This window comes from Caloenas nicobarica, chromosome Z (assembly GCF_036013445.1).
Source record: "Caloenas nicobarica isolate bCalNic1 chromosome Z, bCalNic1.hap1, whole genome shotgun sequence".
Classification (NCBI taxonomy): Eukaryota; Metazoa; Chordata; class Aves; order Columbiformes; family Columbidae; genus Caloenas; species Caloenas nicobarica.
In genome coordinates this window covers 25,374,361-25,392,835 of record NC_088284.1, presented here as the reverse complement: position 1 = coordinate 25,392,835, position 18,475 = coordinate 25,374,361, and the positions used below count along the sequence as shown (strand labels likewise).

Below are 18,475 nucleotides of genomic sequence, written 5' to 3'. Positions count from 1 at the left end.
TGACTACACCATTCTGGAAAATGCCCAGCTGTTACTGTAACTTTCAACCTTGTTCATTTCTTGAGTGCCAAGCCTACTGTCCACCCCTGGATTGCAATGAGTTGGAGAGAACATACTTTCCCTAAGAACTTCCTATTTGAAAAGTGATTGAAAACTGGCATTTGGACTAGACTAGGAATGTGGAGTCCATGGAGGTCTCTCTGTGTAAAAACACATAAACCACCATTTTTGCTTTAAAGATAACATGCTGCTTATATCTCCATTCGTTGCAGCTCTCATAGGAAAGTAATCTGGAGCTCAGAAATACCAGCAACTCTGAAATATCATGTGATCTGAAATACTAGTATTTAAAAGTTAATAGAAAGTGTTACTAGATTACCAAAACACTTATTTTATTTTCAACAGGTTTCATTGCAGGTTTGTCCCTAATGTCAGACACTTAACTGAGGAGATAACCAGAAAACAGACCTCTTTCACACACAATCCTCTCTTTTCAAACTCCCGCAATGACAAGTATCATTTCATCACTCAAATATCCCCTTAGAAATTGTATACACTTTACATTTATTTTGCCTTCAGATTAAATGAATATGAAATCTAAATCACTTAAGCGACCACTCAGTTTAAACCTTTTATTCTATCTTCAATGGTAAAGTAATTCTTACAAAATTCCCAATTAATACTTGCCTTTGTTCACATCCACCTTGACCTTCAGGTAGCTTTCGAGATGGATAAACTTGCAGAACTATAAAACCTACTTTTTACAATTCCATTCTCACAAGGTTTTTCTCCTTTCTTCTACTACTGACCTCCAGAGAAAGGTAACCTGCTTTCTTTCTTTCTCTTTTTAAGCAACATGGGTTTACATTATCCTGTTTTGCCTCTTTTTGACTGCTTATACTTTTTTTTTTTTCCCAGTCAAAACATGTTGGGATGAGGCTTTAAGAGTAGGAAGTTCCATTCTTAGCCTGTTCCAAGACTAATCAAACTCTGATTTAAAATTACAGTACACAGAATACTTTAAATAATATTAAATAGACCATCAATATAATGCTAAAGTTCAGAAACTATGAAGAAAGTTTTACACGTAATAGCTAGCAATAAACAAACCCTGCTATCTTCTAGGCTCATTAATGTCCCATTCAAAACACAGATCAGATATACTTCCTTCACAGCTATTATCTAATAAACAAAGTGGGATGAGTCTCCAAACTGTCCACATATCCATTTTTCTTATAGTGAACTCCCTAGTGATGAACAAACAAGCCTGAGTTTATTAGAACAGTTAGCCTTTTAAAACAAAAGCCCTTCAAAATTACATAGACAAAAGTAAAATCTAGTTTTATAAAAAAGTTACCCATGGCCTTTATGATCTTGCTGATATTTCCCCACAGTATCTCATATTAATGTATGTGGATAACCCAATCTGCAGCTTCTTGGATTATAACAAACTCTTCACAAAGTCTTCTAGTCCCTAAAAAGTGTCTCTTTCATCAAGGAAACCTGGCTGGTGAGGATGCCACACTTAGTCCACAGGGACTCGGGCAGCAAAATTCTCTTCTTTCTGAAGTTTGTCTTTCTGGCCTCTTCCTTCAGACGTATCTGGCATTACTCTCCTCCTCCCCAAGTATATTCCCTCTCTCAAATTGCCTGATCAGTCTCTTAATGGAAGATGCCTTCTTTGTTCTCCACATTAGTCTGACACACAAATATGGAGGTGTCTTCAAACAGGGATAAATTGGCATGAATGTAGAGGAGCTCCTCTGACTACACAGACCATCACTCAAATTGTCATTTGGTTTGCAATTATGAAAGTGGTATTTTCTCCCCACCTCATACCACTGTGTTGGGCATTTAAATTCCTTAAACTTGATCTATATGATCCTGTATTATAATTTTACATTATTACCATTAAATCATTTCTATCATTTATTATAATTTCATTATACTAATTTCTACAGTTCACTTAAAATGTAACTTTGGACAATAAAATTTTGTGTATACCATAAATCAGATCATGGTCCAGCTTCAGCATGAACTCTGCTTTAATATCTGTTACAAAACAATATACTTTACTGATATTTCTGGGTTTTAGTGTTAGGAATTTTTTAAATGTTAATGTCACTTTTTCTTCCACAGTTCTTCAGAGAGGCCTTATAGACATGAACATTGTATCTAGACTGGGTTAGGGCTACAATTTATTATTTTAGAGTCTCACAGTAAATCTGCAAGTCTTTTATACTGTGTAAAGAGATGAGTAGAAATTTGGCAAAGACTACACTACACAGTCTTCTTAGTAAATAATTGTAAAAATACTATTACATTAGCTCGGTAATGCAAAATGAATTGATGACTACTAGAGAAAATGTAAATTTGTAGAGTTCGAAAATTTCTATAGGTTTCACGTATCCTGGAAATACAAATGCTGTGATCACCTAACTACGCGTCTTCCACAAGAAGCATTTACTCCCCTTCCACTGTCATCTGTTGTTCCAGCAAAGTCATAAATGGGTTCCACATCTCTGCTACACAAATGGAGGAGTCCATTGAGAAGCCATTGGAAGTTCTCCAGTCTTCACTACAATATTCACACCAGTATCAGGTCTCTTGACCATCTTATCCCGCTGTGGGATAAGGATGTAGCAGAGTTCCTTGTTTCAGAGGACATATTTAAGTTGCTTCCTTTCTTACATTAGAGGCCCCAGCTATGTTCATGCATTAACCAGTTCTGTTGAACTAGAGAAGCCAAACATTAAAGCAATGAACAGCTACAGTCTTTTGTGACATCAAGATGAAGGATATTAAGGCACCTGACTTGAACACTTATCTTGCTAGTTTTGGGTATCTGTATTCAATCTCTAAAATTCAACAAATTTGAGCTTAAATATCTGCTAAGCAACCTATGCTTAATCCCTATAGGCTTTTGGTTTTTAACTGCATAAACGGAAAAATAAATGGAAGTCTTACAGAAGAGAATGCTTGCTGCAGAGCCTCTCGAAATGTCATGAAGAATCCCCCACATGCCTAGTGGAAGGTGAAAAGCAGCCATATTTACAAGGCATGAATTTGCCTTCCACAAAGAGCAATGCTGTGACCGGCATGTTACACAACATCCAGATGCGAAAACCTGTATTTACTTGATCTAATTCAGTAGCTGAGATTTAATTCATTGCACAAAAAAGGCTCCTTAACCTCTTCATGCGACATATTGACTGTTTGATCTGTTAGCACCCCCTTTTGGTCAACTGTTGGAGATCTGTTAAAGAAAACCAGATATCACAGCACAGGTAATCAGACCACAACACAAAGATGAAACAAACTCTTGAAGAAGACCTCACATGCCTCATGAAAAACAAAGGCACTTATTAAGAAGTAAGTCTAAAGGGTGTTTTAAGTGTTCTGATACTGAATGACCAGGGAGGGCACCAGTAGGTGTGAATATGCATATATGCAGAAGCTGCGATGAACCATTCAATCCATTGAACAGATAAATCATTCTTAGAAAACCAACCTTCTTAATATTTACCATGAATAATATAAGCTTCACAGCATACAGTCACCATAAAGACATTAAATTCTGAACAAAAAAAACATGGAAGCACTGCCAGCTCAGAACTTCAACAGCATCCAACCTAGTCGCACACTGCAATTAAGCAGACTAAAACCAAATCAGTATAATGTTCTCCCATATAGAATACAGACATTAATGACTGCTTGTTATATAGTATCAAATACAGTACAGATCACAGTATTCAGCCCCAATATAAAGCATTTTTATAAAGATAGCTAATAACGTTGTACTTGTGAGAGATGAACTTAAATAGAGTGGTGCTAGGTTTGCTATTGTAACTAAAGTGGTAAAGACTTAACAGTGTCAAAGGTATTTTATTTTTACTTTTACTAGGATACATTTATTATTCTTATTACTACCCATTATAAGCAAAATACAGAATATAATGCCAAACACTGCCTGTGGAGACCATGTAGTTCTATTTTGTACTATGAGCTACATGACTAATTTTTGGTTTTGGAGGAAAAGCAAGTTCGTCATTTATAAATAGTTATATTCTCAGAGAATATTGGCACATTATATTTTTTTCCTTTGCCTACAAAATTATGTTCAATTATAAACACAGTAAACTATGCTTCTGAATGGATGAAAGGAATACCAATTTATTTAATCTAAACTACTGAAATTTCTGCTTAAAGTGGCAAAGATATCAGAATTGAAACAGAAATATATAGACACTACTTCTACTGCTAAAAAGTTCATATGCATAATATCTATATATTTCCAGGTGTGTATTCGGAAAACAAGGCAGGAACTTACTGTGCTTTTCTGTTAGGCGAATCTGAATTATGAGAAGGAGCAATGGTCATATAAATCATAGAATATGAAAACAACTTTAAGCATTTGACTTGTGGCTTGTAAGTTAGTGTGCATGTTCAAAGCTAAATGTTAAGTTCACCTGCCCTTAGAAATATTAAGTGTCTTAAATTTTCAAGTAGTAAATACTTTATTAAGCAGAAAACAATCAAATTTTAGTTATTTTAGGTTCTACTTTAATCATCCCACTGATAGGAAAATGCTATTAACATATCTATGGGCAATCAAGGTATGAAGTGAATGATAGCACTATGCAAACACAGCCACAGTCCTTCCATAGCTATCATAGGACCAGAGCACTATAGCCACTCCTGACAATCCAGTTAAGTCCCCAGGAGAAAACTGAGCTCTGAGTTGCCCACCATCAGTTTCCCCCCTTTAAACAGCTTTCCCAGGGTCAACAAGGAATGAAAAAAGCTAGCTCTGATTATTGCCAAGCTTGCACTGCCCTTGATTCTAACAGGGCCCATTCGAGCTGCTCTCTAGACAGCTAATTGAGCTGACACCACTAGGCATACAAACACCAGGCAGCAAAACCCTTCAGGCATGCTCAACCTACCCCTGCAAAGCTACAAGGGTGTCTCCACCGTGCTTTTGAGCATGATGCTTTGTATAACAGGAGCATTGATTAGGTGGGTACATGCATAGCACAAGCATACACACAATGAAAACAACTTGAGCTGAGGAATAGTTGAGGCAAAAATCCACAGAGCTAGCTTGGATTCAAGTCAGCACACTGACAAGGTGAGGGCTGTCCGTCCTGAAACAGTTCTCTGCAAACCCCAGGCTGATACCAGACTGTTTCTTGATGTGCTTGGACATAAACTCAGCCATTATTTGCAACTAAACTTCTGAACAAAGCCACACCAGTGATTCTAGATCCTCATATGCACGTAACTAAAGTATGACAGTGGCCTCTCCCATATTGCACCAAACAGACTAGAAACAATTTTAGAGAGGGGCTTAACACGTTAAGAATTAAATGACCCCAAATTAAATATTTCTGTAGTAGAAATCATAAAACTCATTATGAAAGGAAATCTGGTGTACTACCTTTACAGCAATAGAACACATGATTTATAAAATGGTCAACTGCTGTCAGGTGACAGGAGCTCTGAACTACTGCCACCTGTACAGTTGCTGATCAGCAATTTCATTACACGCTACTCTCCAAACCAGAAACCTAATCTTAGAAATTAACCTCAGATCACAATCTGAGAATAGCAGATTCCCCGTGGAGCAGTGGAAACCTCTTGTAGGCAAGTCAGCCAAAAGGCAAACAATACTAAAAATGCTGCACAACCCATATCAACTATCAACTGAACTTTATGTTATCTAGCTAAAAAGCCTAATCAAGTTAAAACAGAAGAGGAAAAAGTTATGTAAGGCGTAAAAACAAAATACACAGGTGACATATTTGCTGTTCGGGCTTTCTAAATGTCAAATGGCTCCCCACACATACACATTCAGGCATTCATACAACTAGACAATAACTAAAAACTATGCTCTCTTTATAGTAAGAACAACAAAAGTCAAAGGGTTTAATTCCAAACCCGAGAGGAATGAAACTAATGTTCCACAACCCACCTCTCTCTTAGGGAAGTTTATGCATTTTGAACAAGAGCCTTTGAATCATGTAAAATTAAACAACAAAAAAGAGCAAATATTCCTCTGCATTTGCAAACTGGTTTATGGCACAGTACTGGCCTGCATTTCATCCCTATCCTTTCCTCCTGATTTAGCCTTTCTATTTGACTGCACTTACAGGCTTGAATAATATTTATTCTAATAATCTACTGTAATAGCAATGTCTGTAAAACATGGCACATAAATAAAGGCAACTTCTTTCTTATTTAATGCCCTTAAACATTTGAACTGTAAACTGCTGAACTAAACTATAGTACAAAAAAGAATCCTTTAAAGTGCTACTGGAAAACTACATCTTGGTTTACAAGGGTTCATGAAAGTCAATGAAGTGATTTGACTAGTAAGCCTCAATTGTTGGGCAGCTATGAAAAAATGTATTTAAGAGCTATCTATTCATTTATGTTTGTATTACTTCATAAAAGCCACTTAGTGACAGCCAAATGCCTCAGAAATTGAATGCGACATACAGAAGCATGTCACTTTTCAGAACTGTATGCTGTCAGCTGTTGTTTAAGATGAGAAATGCATAATCTAGCTAATATTATTGTATCTGAATTTATTTCACCATTGCTTTGTCAACTTTGCCTTGTCTCAGCTACCTTACTCTTTAATTTCCTTCCTGACATCAAGTTTTTGTCCTCAACTTCTCTTTGAACTATTGCCATTCTACTCTTGTCTGGTACCTTAGATAGTCTCCGTTATATCACACAACTTAATCACACCACAACCTATTTTTTATTTCTTCTGCCTGTCCACATCATTCCTTTGTTTACATATTTCCAACCTCATTTTCGCACACCTCTGAGTGGAACAACTCCCATGGTATTTCAATAAATCTTTGCCTACTGCAATGAAGACACACCAATGGTGCCACCATACAGGCAAGAATATAATTTGAGTTTTCAAGTAAGCTTGTGCTCTAATATTAAGAGTCTGAAGACAAACTCTGTCAGACCACACATCAGAACCCGAAGGGCACTAACAGGTCTTAATAGCCATGACAAGCCTCACCCAGGGCTTCCAGGAACAGCCTCTGCCTGTGGCCTTTGAATTCCGTTTAAGCTCAGCTCTGGGTCTTCAGCGCTTGCCTGAGTGACATCATTAAGTGCACCCACCTCCAGGCCTGGCTCTGGCTCCTGTCTCTGAGCCTGGCTAAGCCCCTCACCCAAGCTGCAGTATGACTCCAGTCCTGTACAGACCTCATAGCCTGGATGGACTTCAGATGCATGTTGCAGCTTGTCTCCAAACCTGTCTCTGGTTCTTTTTGCTCCTGAGTGAACTCCCCAGACAGACCCTGGACCTCATTCATGACTCTGCTGTGCCTGGGACTGCCGATGGACCCTATTACCAGTACCCAGCTCTCCTCATGTACAGATGCTGTGGGACTGTGCCTTGGCCAGTGAGGGCAGTGTCCCTGCTATGATCACCTTTAGCTTGCACCTTGCCTCACCTTCAGGAGCAACCAGGCCTTGCTGCTCCATGACAGTTTGCTAAGTCATTATTTCCTACGAAATTCCTTTTTTTCCCAGTGAACGCAATATATTTGCACTTGTTTTTCAGCCTCATTACTTTGCAACCAAAGCACAGGACTTAATTTTTATGTAGTCTATCATGACAAATTTTAAATCTTATCTCTTTTTAAAAATATACTAAGCACACTTTTTTTGTTGTAGGCACCAGGGTCATTAATCAGCTTCTACAATACACATCTGTCTTTAGCTCAAAACAAATGGTTGGCTGCAATGTAAGCAACCTATGCAAGTGTCTCCAACAGAAGTTTTTAAAAAGTTATCACATCAAAACTTTAACTATTATTCTACATGAAAGTGTAAGTAACAATTACACGGCACTACTTTAGAAAAAAAAAAAAGTCCTTTCTTCTAGAGAGTAGTGATCAGCACTTACAGTCTTGGGACAACAATTCTTTAAACTGATGAAAGATAAGTTATTGTGTGTTACAAGAGTAATATAATGAAACTGCCAAGCTACTTAAAGGAAGCTGACTTTAAAAGAAAGTGTCTTGTTGTTCTGTAATTATCTTACTTCATTGTATTTCCATTTACTATTTATTAATGTAAACACATTCTCCGAGACTTCTGGAGAACTCACCTTTGAGAATAAAAACAACCTCATCAGCTACCCTATTAGTGTGTTCTCTTGTACTCATACACAGACCTTCTCCTCCACTGGTACTATTCTTTCCTTTGGCTTGTCTCTTTTCTGCTCTTACCATCTGAGCAGCTATTAGCTCTCTGAAACGATACTGCTAGCCTTGATACTGCTCACTCTCTTCTAAAGTGGAATAAACCCTTAAGGTAAAACTGGTGATTCAAATGCAGACATTATTCTTGAATTCCAGTTCAGACAAAAACATTCAGATTATTTGACTCTTTCTCTGGTAGGCACAATCAACACTGACATATGACAAAACATCACTGCTGCAGATCACATCACACTGCAATTCCCCTTCAGGTAACTCAAACAGCACATACAAGTATTCCTTTAATACATGACAGAACAGCCAAAGCTACTGCAGGAAGAGCTCTGTGCTTTTTTCCTTTATTTAAAATATAGTGGTCCTACTGAAAGTACTAAGCCACTTGTTTATTCTTGGGTCTTTAAATAGCCACAAAATACATCTCTGGTTTTATAATGAAAGATGGTACTTCTGAACATTATTGACAACAGATGTGATATCCATAAAAATCTCTACTTAAAACTACTGAAATAGATAGGAAAGATGAAAAACTAAAGAGTTCACTGCAACAAAATCCTGGTTTAGACTTTAATACAAATGGCATCACTTGCATTTAGTAGAACATTACTTCATTAGACTGATAGCATATGACAACATCAGAAGTAGTATTTACATATATACGTTCATAAAAGACAGGTCTTCAAATATTTTATATAAAATACATCAGACCTGATTTTTAAAGAATAATGAATAGAAGCTGTTTATGAAACCTTCCATGTTAACACTCCAAGAATAAGCAGCTGCCAGAAATGTTTGCCCACACACATTCTGAAGCTGCCTACAGTCTGTCTAGTTGAGTCAGAAGTTAATTTACTTCCTCAACATCAGTCACAGGTCAAGGGAAGATTAAGACAGACACAAATTACTGCAGCTAGCAAGTGGCTTGTTAACAAAATGGTACCTAAACATAACTGTTATACTGCCAGGAGGAACAGCTGCACTTTGAAACTCAGACAGAAATATGCCATTCATTTCTTAAGAAATGGTGAAATATGCATTATAAAGAAGGTAATCTTAACTATTCAGCTTGCCCACTGCTAGTTTAACAACGTCTTTTATTGAAAACAATAAAGAATATGACCTTAAGACTTTTGGAGATGTACATTGTAACACACTAAGAATCAAACTCTTACCAAAAAAAAAAAAAAAAAAAATCATCATCAAAATCTCAGCACTTCGATCTCTTACAACAGTTTCATCTATGACAGACAACTTGGCCAACAGCAGAAAAATCAATAGCTGCCTGGAAGGGTGGGATATTCTTAATTTCTAATTTTTCTCAAAACAATAAAAAAAATCATTTCAGGCCTTACGGTAATGAAAGAAAAAATGCAAACAGACATGGTTCACTCTCAAAGAATGAAAACGCACAAGCCTAAGAACAGGTATTTTCCTGCATCACAAAGAACTGCACAAAACATAACTATGAACAACACTACGTGTAAGTCCCAGACAGAACTAAATAGTGCCACTGCCTTTGTACCTCCAGAAATTTACCTTACGCTTAACTCTGTTTTCAAGCATATTTAAAGTTCACAAGTTCCCTTTTTTTTTTTTTAAAAAAAAAAATGGCCACAAGGTTGGGGATGATGAGAAATTATTACTATAAGTAGATGATTTGCCCGTAGAATAATTTATACAAAGATGTCAGCAAAAGAAACATTCAAAATTGAGAATACAGGTAGAGCTAAAAATATGAACCACATTAACTGTAATTAGTGTTTCCATCCTACCTATTCATCAACATGTTCTTAACAATAGGCGAGACTTCTCACAGTGCCACAGGGAAGACCTACCACACTGGTCTAATACACTGAGAGCTACACATTGGTCTAATAATTCCTACTGTTGATTTGATTTGCATTTATTTCCTCAAAAAAAAAAAGTGTCAGATTTGCTTGTGTCTAGTTGTGAGTAAAAGGCCAAAGCAGCATGTTATTGAGGTAGATGGTATGAATTAAATTCTCAAGTTACTTTGGGTTTTGGAAATTAACTTCTGAATCTCACTGGTGCATTTTGATAGTGCCTGTTTTTGTGAAGAACAGCTTTGAAAGTGACAGTTCCTATCAATCAGAAATACAACCCAACCCAACTGTCTTCTGGGCTTTTCCAATCATATATAAATATTGCATGAAGTTGAGATGCATAATGGAATAACAAGGTTAATTGAGTCATAACGCTCAAACCTACATTAAGGTAACATCAAGGTCATTTTTGAAACCCAACAAATAATTTTTCCAGTATGAGTTGAACCTGCTGAACAGTATATGTTAAACCACCACCACTGAAGCAAATTTTATTATTTTGTTAACATAGATTTGAAATTCTATCTATTGACAGCTGACATTCAAATTCTTCTCCTCCATGTATCCATATGGTATTTCATAACCTTTCAATTTCTTTATTTATTTGACGAAAAAATGTGCTTGAAGTTATTGTAACAAGTTCTACAAATACACTTCTCTCAAACTTTGAGATACCAAATATTTGGTACTAGGAAATACCAACACAAAAGACTTCCATTAAAAAAAAAAAAAGAGGTTTTGTTTTGAAAATAAAGTGTCATTTTCAAACAGTGTCAGTACCTATTTTAAATTGCTTAGTCCCTGAAGGAAAGTATTGTGTCTTTAGGATACTAGTGCCAACAAAAGTCAACTCTACCCTCCAACGTTTTTTTGTTTTGGTGTTTTTCTTGTTTTGGTGACGTTTGGGGTTTTTGGTCAGATCTCCACTGCTCTTCACGTCTTCAAAGTATAGAGAAGATTATTAGGTTCTCAGATCAGAAGATTTAGGGAAAAAGTTACCAGCATGTAACAATGTTTTTTTAAAGATATGCCAAATTTTAGGCAAGTGACCTGCATTTCTAAGCTCACAATGAGTAGTTGCCACAGAGCTGGTAAGAAAAGCTTTCAGCTGTTCTAGTGCAGAAGCAAGCACATTGCTTATTTACTAGTTATCTTTCAACACAAACATACCTTAAATATTTGTCTGCTTGCCTCTATTAAAGCTTCTCTTGCTGAAAAGGTTGCCATTCCTCTCCCTTTTGGTTTCTAATTCCAAAAGAGAAGGAAGCAAATGTAATTAAAATACATCACTCCAACCTATACGGCTAATAATGAACAGCAATTTAAGAAGCCTCATCACGAACATTTTGCTGCCACAATGCCTGCTGTATTTACTTCTCCATAATTACATTAAAAACCAGCCATTTCCAGAACATCTCTCCTTTGCCCTCATTCTCAAACTTCGGCTCTCCCAATTTCTTTTCCCTTTCTGCCCCTCTTACTTTCACTTCTTTCTACCCATCTCTTCTTCACCTAGATCAATATTCAAAGTACTTGAACTTTAAGAAATATTATAGGAATCCCATACAACTTTAAGAACAATAATGATCTTGATCTTAGCTCACTAGGAGACAAGTTGTACGTTAGAAGACGGCTAAACTACATGATACATAGTATTTTTCACTTTTTTTATTTCTCTTAATCCGTGACAGAATTCTTCACTTTAACAGCAACATCCTACCGCTCTAATGTTTCATTACATCCAACATCTTCCCTCCATGGGGGCTTTCCAAAACTTCCTCTTTCCATTCTAAAGGAAACAGGGAGCACTCCTACACCCTGCTTCCCATAATGCCAAACAGAGAAGCCAAAGTAGGAAATCCAAAACACCATTCTGGTTCACCAGAGCCACTCTGCCTCATAATATAGCTGCCTATCCATGAACAATACACCAGTCAGGAACAAGACAGTATGTTGTTGTCCCGTCAACTCTTACACAACAGAAACAAGTAGTAATGCATTAGCAACTTTGCGATCCCACACAAAATACTGCAAAAGGACTCAAGTCAGCCAACTTGTCAGAAATTTCTTCCCCTGAAAGCACACAAAACTGATGAGGATGGCCTTCCTTCACAAGAGGCAGACTCTAGATCATCATCAAAGGACATGTGACTATTACAAATAACCACTGATGATGCTTTCATTCACAGTGAATATGCAAGACTTGGCTGCTAGACTCTCTTTTATCTACACAACCATTATCTGAACAGTATGGACAGAGTCAAAGGGAATGGGTTTAAAATGAATTATACACTTATAAACACGGAACATCTACTTCTCCCAAACTACCACTTCAGGCTGTCTGCAAGATCAGACAAACGCTCACTCCTGCCTGGAGTAGCTTTTAAACTTATGCTCATGAAGTGTTCAAACTGCAGTGTTTTTCATCTTTTTCTCTCCTAGCTATGTCCATTTTTCTCTCCACAACTTTCACCTTGAACCTGCTCCAAAACTCCCATGTCACCACAATTTAATGACCAAAAAACTCCCTGGAGTTTTATTCCACGTTTCAGTTTAGAGTTGTGTTACTGTGTTGTGAGATAGTCTGATTCAGTGTACTTTCTCTGATTTGCATATTTTTTTAAGATAGAACTATAAAATTCATGTTAAATATATCTTTTTAAAGGTCTTTTTCCTCCAAAATGAAACTATGTATAAACACTTTTACAGCAACAGCAAGACCTCAAAGAACATTTTCCCTGGACTTGTCTTGAAATTCTATTCAAGGTACTGTTTGCAGATGCAGTCAGCCATTGGAATTAACTTTTATGAAGTTAAATGCTGCAGAACCATTTTTTTTAATTAATAAAAATCAAACCTTCTGATGTGTCTGAACCTGACAACACCACACATACATTACCTGCACAGTATATGAGAGTAAGTAACAGATATGCATTATAGCTTGATGAAATAATAAGTAATATAGCAGCTACAAAATGCTTTTATTCCAAACTGGACAAAATATGTCACACTGGCTAGAACTAACACTGGCTAAATAGTGCTTCAGTTAACCAGATGCTTTGTGCATCTTTTTGCAGCTCTCTGGTCTACCCGGATCTAGATCTTGGAAGTCTACTAAACCCTATTTTAACATATGGCTTAGTATGAACATGCAACAAAAAAGCCAACACTATTTTGAAGAAAACAAACAAACCAACCAACCAACCAACCACACCACAATAACACAAAAGAGCAAGCTAGTTATCTTGGGAACAAAAAAAGTAAATAAACATTTTTTCCTATTATTCCTGAAAGAGCAATATAGAAAATGAAACAGGTTTATTCTATATTTCAAAAATCCTTTATTTTCCCACAAAAATGCATTCCCCCTCTTTTTACTGAAGAGGAAGATTGCTTATGTGTACAATAACCAATGAATAAGATTTAATGGCATTCCAGGTTTCCTCATTTTCTCAAGCAAATAACATAAATTGAAAAACAGGCTTTTTACTACACAAATATTCATAATTCTTTGCTTTCATAAGCTCAGATATCAATTTAGAGTGAACTAGCAAAATATTTGCTATTGCCCCTATAGTCTTCACAACAGAATTACAAGAGGAAGGAAATATGTTTTGAAGAATCATCCATCAATCACTGAAAAGTGCCATGAACAATCCATTATCATGAAATGGAGGGACTGTGTGGCCAGGTATTACACCTACACACACAAAATACTCTGTTTCTGCAAAAGAAATTAGTATCTTTGTATCCTGACTGCAATACCTTGTCAAATAAAGGGACTCTCTGAAATACTATGTGGTTTTGGAACAAACAGCTGATTCCCACTCCAACAGAAATTTGTTTGAAGTTTTCTTTTCCCAGCTCCACCTACTCATATTTTCCAATGCAAGGAGACAGTGCAATCTTTCCCAAGACAAAGACATTTAAAGAGTCCTTCCTCTGCTTTCTTCCAACTCATATCAAACATAAAGAAATGTAACTGTATTATTTAAATTATACTCTTTAATCAAATTTTGGCTGCAGATAACCAAGAGGTAAAATCTGAAGTAATTAGCAAGTCAGATGAACAACATACATCTTTCTTCCTGAAAAGGTCAAACTGAGAAGGGCACATTCAACATAATTTCAAGCTCCTGAAACCCTGAGAGCAGCATGAAAGCTTCAAATCTGTGATCTAAGCAAAGGAGGCACTTCTACTTTCTGCATCAGCTCAAGCCATCTGCTGATGGTCTATCAGGCTCATCACCAGACAGAATAATGATGGTTTCAGTAACCACTGCTTCAGTGATTCAAACATTTAAACTAGGCACACAAAACTTCCTAAAGATAAGAGGAATGTTGCTGCTTGTTCTCTTAACTACAGACCAAACACTTATTTCCTTGTTGTGTTACCAGCAAGCAGTTCAAAATCATCAAGCAGCTTGGGGCATGCATACTTTGAAGTGTTTTAACATGTACTAAAAATTAAATCTTTGTTTTAGAAGATGTCATAATATTTGTAAGAAGCAAATATAACTCATGGAAATCTGAATACAATTTCTCTTGTGACTACTGGAAAGCAATCTTGGGAATTGTTTTCAGAATCAGAGGTCAGCTATACAACTCTGCAATCGAAGTTCTGAAAACTGGAGAACTAGCAGAAGTTTCACATCCAAAAATCTGCAAAAAACACTGCAAATAAAACTACTGCTTGAAGACTCAAACAATAAGCTATAAATGATCAGTGCTCAAACAATAAGCTATATCATTCTCATAACCTAGTTTCAGCAAATAACGTGAAACTATAATTTAATCAAGTTGTACCAGGCTCGACCAAACCTTATTCTGAATCTGCACAAACATAAGCACAGTGCTGAAGTGACAGAAGAATCATTCAAATGCCTTCAGAGTTAACAATTCCAGTATCTTCTTCAGTCATCTCCTAAGAACAATGTTAACTTCTGTTGTTAGCAATTCTAACACCTGTATTTACTTTAAGACATGCATCCAGCATACTGGTATGGTACATTCTTTCTACAGATAGACAAATACACAGATTATTCCAATAATAAATTAGAAAAATTAATACTTTAAATATTCTCAGAATTTGTTGTAACAAAGAAGCTACTTGCACCAAATTGTATCTGTCAAAACACTTTTCTGAAAGGAAAGCAGTACTGCAGGATTTGTATATCCAATTGCAAGATATGCTGCAAATCATTGGCTTCTCAAAGAAGTAGGCTTTTGGATAGTTGCTGATCATTATAACTGGAAAATAAGCTTAAGTGGTTTGTATTATAAGACCATTCACAATTCTGTGACGTAGGAAAGTTCCTTTATCCCTTTTTTACAAAATAAGATGTGAGATACTAAAGCTGGAAAGTGGACTTCTATACTGCCAAGCTTTCAAGCATCCACCTGCCCATTGAAATTTATTCCATTGGAGTCGTCCAGATTTCTGGTAAAATACAAAGGATTACACGGTATATAAGAAACATATCCCCAAAGGAAAACAAAACAAACAGTTCCTTTCAAGAAGCAATAGAAAGTACAGAAGCAAAAGATACACTTTCTCCCATGCACCTCTATCTAATCTTATTACCTCACTATGAGCTGCAGGAAGACATCTTAAAATTTAGGGCCCTAAATCCTTTTCTGTAATTATGTTCTTTGATTCTCCCTTCCAAGCAGGGAGACTGTAGAGGTTGCTTAACAATATTTTTTGTATAAAACAGTAACAGAGAAGAGGAAACATGTTTCAGTACTTACTTCATCAAGGAAAGAAATTACTTTACAAAAATTATGCAATGAATGTCAGCCTTAACTGTTCCTTCATACTACCCAAATGATCCTATTCTGAAACATCTTTTCCTTGTTCCAAAGAAAATTTTATTCTTACTTTTCCAACATGCAATGATTGCAAAGATGTGTAAAACTATAAATAGAGAGATTCATAGTGCTTCTCCCTGCTTCTTCAAGAAACCTGTAGACTTATAATCAGGCCACTCTCCTACAGTAATGTGAAACGCAAGTTCCAGTCCCTCTCAGGCAAATGTCTCCAAACTCCTTCTCAGTGAAAATATTAAAGGACACTAATTCTCCAGTCTTCCTCTGTGACATGGAAGGAACCCAAGGCACTGTTTCAAAGAAGGAATTTCCTGGAAAAAATGCCAGCTTCCTACGTCACATTTCCATGCTATTCATTCCCATGCCTGCTATATCCTGCTATTTGTTCTGGCATAACTGCTTAAAAGGCAGAGTGGTAAAACTTTAAAACAAACAAATAAAATTATTTTTAACCTGAATCAGTTGTCTGATCCAATTTACCACACAGCACAGGCAACAGTTGTGTCAATATCATATACGACAAAAAGAAGAGCAGACACAAGCAAATATGAAAAATAAGTTTCTGCATTAGCATGGAGGAATTCCTAAATTCACTTTGACAGATCTGAAGTATTTTTATGAGACTAAGGATTAATCTTCACAGGTGCCACTTTAAGAGGGAGGAAGCAGCAGTAGCCAATGAGACAGTCAAACCATAAAAAATAGGAAAAAATAGTATGGCCAGTTCTTCTTTCTCTGTAGATGTGTGTATATATAGCTTTCTGTCTGTTTATATATACACATATGCATAAAAACCCCACCGATTTTTAAAAAATTACTAAGTCTATCTTGTATGTGTGCTAATATGTAAAGATTTAAGTAGCATGGGAAAACGAATTCTCCAAATCCTTGTAAATGGCACTGAACTATATTTTTTTCTGCTGATGACAAGGGAGCCTTACAAAAACACAAGTCCTGTGGCACGCACAGAAGTAGACACACACACACGTCTTCAACTAGAGCTTGAGTCATGTACTTGACTTTCAATACAGATCTCTGCATTAAAAGAACAAACAGCAAAGTATGACCAAAAATTTTAAAGCGATTTCCAGCAACATTTTGAGGAATCTGTGAAAGAGTAGCTACATAGCCCCTGAAAAAAATTAACAGACCTTGGAGAGGGGACGGACAGAAAACCTACAGGGTACAGAACAGGGTATAGGGGTGTAAATCTCTGGGAAGACCGTGCTGGTGATGGATGAAGCCACCGCCCTCTCCCTGGCAGCGGGGCAAGCGCTGCCCGCCACGCCGGGTTCCTCTGCCGTTCCAATCAGCTCCCGACCTCCTTGGCGCCACAAGGACACCGGGCGGGCGGTCCCTGCGAAGAACACAGCCAGGACGGACACGGACAAACACGCACAGCCCCGCACGACGGCCTCGGCCAGGCGCCCGCTGGCAGCCCAGCCGCCCCCGCTCGCGGCGGGGCCCTGCGCGGCGCCCCCGGCCTAGCGCCCTAGGCGGCCGCGGCGAAGCCCTAGGCCCGGGTCAGCCTCCTCGGGAGCGCGGCCGCCCCTGCGGGCCGCCGCCGGCGGGCCCCTGGCTGCGGCGGTGCCGCCCGGCCGGCCGGCGGAGCGCCCGCGGTGCCCGTTACCTGGCCGGCGACAGGCGGGCCGCGGCGGCCCCGCTCCTCGCCACAAGGTGCCTCAGAGCCGCTGACATTGAGAGAGCCGCCGCCATGACGCTCGCCGCAGCCGCTGGGAGACGGCGGCGTCGCAGGGCCAAACCTCCTCCGCCCAGACAGGAAACGCGAAGGCGAGGGCGGAAAGAGGGAGCGGGAGGGAGCGGGAGGGAGCGGGAGGGAGCGGGAGGGAGCGGGAGGGAGCGGGAGGGAGCGGGAGGGAGCGGGAGGGAGCGGGAGGGAGCGGGAGGGAGCGTGCCATGGCGAGCGGGCCGGGGGTGCTGGCAGCCCGTGGCCAGCGCTGCGGACGGTCAGGCCTGATGGCCGGAGCCCCGTGGGCGAGCCGTGCAGACGTTTGGGGCACAGCCGCCCTTTTCCCCAGCTGCACGTTTTCAGGCAGCTTCGTGCGTGACGCCGCCGTCTCGATGGCAGGGGACGAGCCCCCGGGAGGGACGGCGTGGGCCCCAGCGGCCTCCCCGTGTCCCTGGCGGCTAGGCTGGCCGGTGTGTGCCTGGGGGCGGGCCCGGGCAGGGGGCTCGGCGGCCTCCGAGCGCCTGGAGCTGCTGCTGCTCGGGGACAAAAGCCGTGGGACGGGTATTTTGGGCCCCTTTCTTCCCATTGCGTTTCTCAGACGAAATGTCACACTCGGTACAAAGACATCAAAGCTTTGCTGTATCTTCTTGCATCTGTTTTTAAACATCTTGCTAAATTTCAGTACCTAAAATGTGTCCTCGTTCTTGGTCCGCTGAGATAAGTTTCAAACATACTGTGATACTTTCAGGAGTTGCGTTTTGGTTTTAGACCAATTCCAGCCTTATTTTCTTTATTTGAGCAAAGAAGACTGGCAAGACCCCTGTTCCCTTAAAGGGGAGTAATATATTTAATACATTAAC

At 38.7% G+C, this 18,475-nt stretch overlaps 1 protein-coding gene across 1 annotated transcript in view; it reads right to left on the bottom strand.

Annotated features, from left to right (window-relative positions):
- NDUFS4 (NADH:ubiquinone oxidoreductase subunit S4) overlaps positions 1–17,710 on the bottom strand; it is a 47,395-nt gene extending 29,685 nt beyond the window's left edge. Inside the window, exon 1 of the mRNA XM_065656613.1 lies at positions 17,556–17,710. Within this exon, the coding sequence (XP_065512685.1) occupies positions 17,556–17,641 (86 nt within the window). The 5' untranslated portion in view covers positions 17,642–17,710. The remainder of the gene's footprint in view (positions 1–17,555) is intronic.
- Positions 17,711–18,475: the final 765 nt, after the last annotated feature.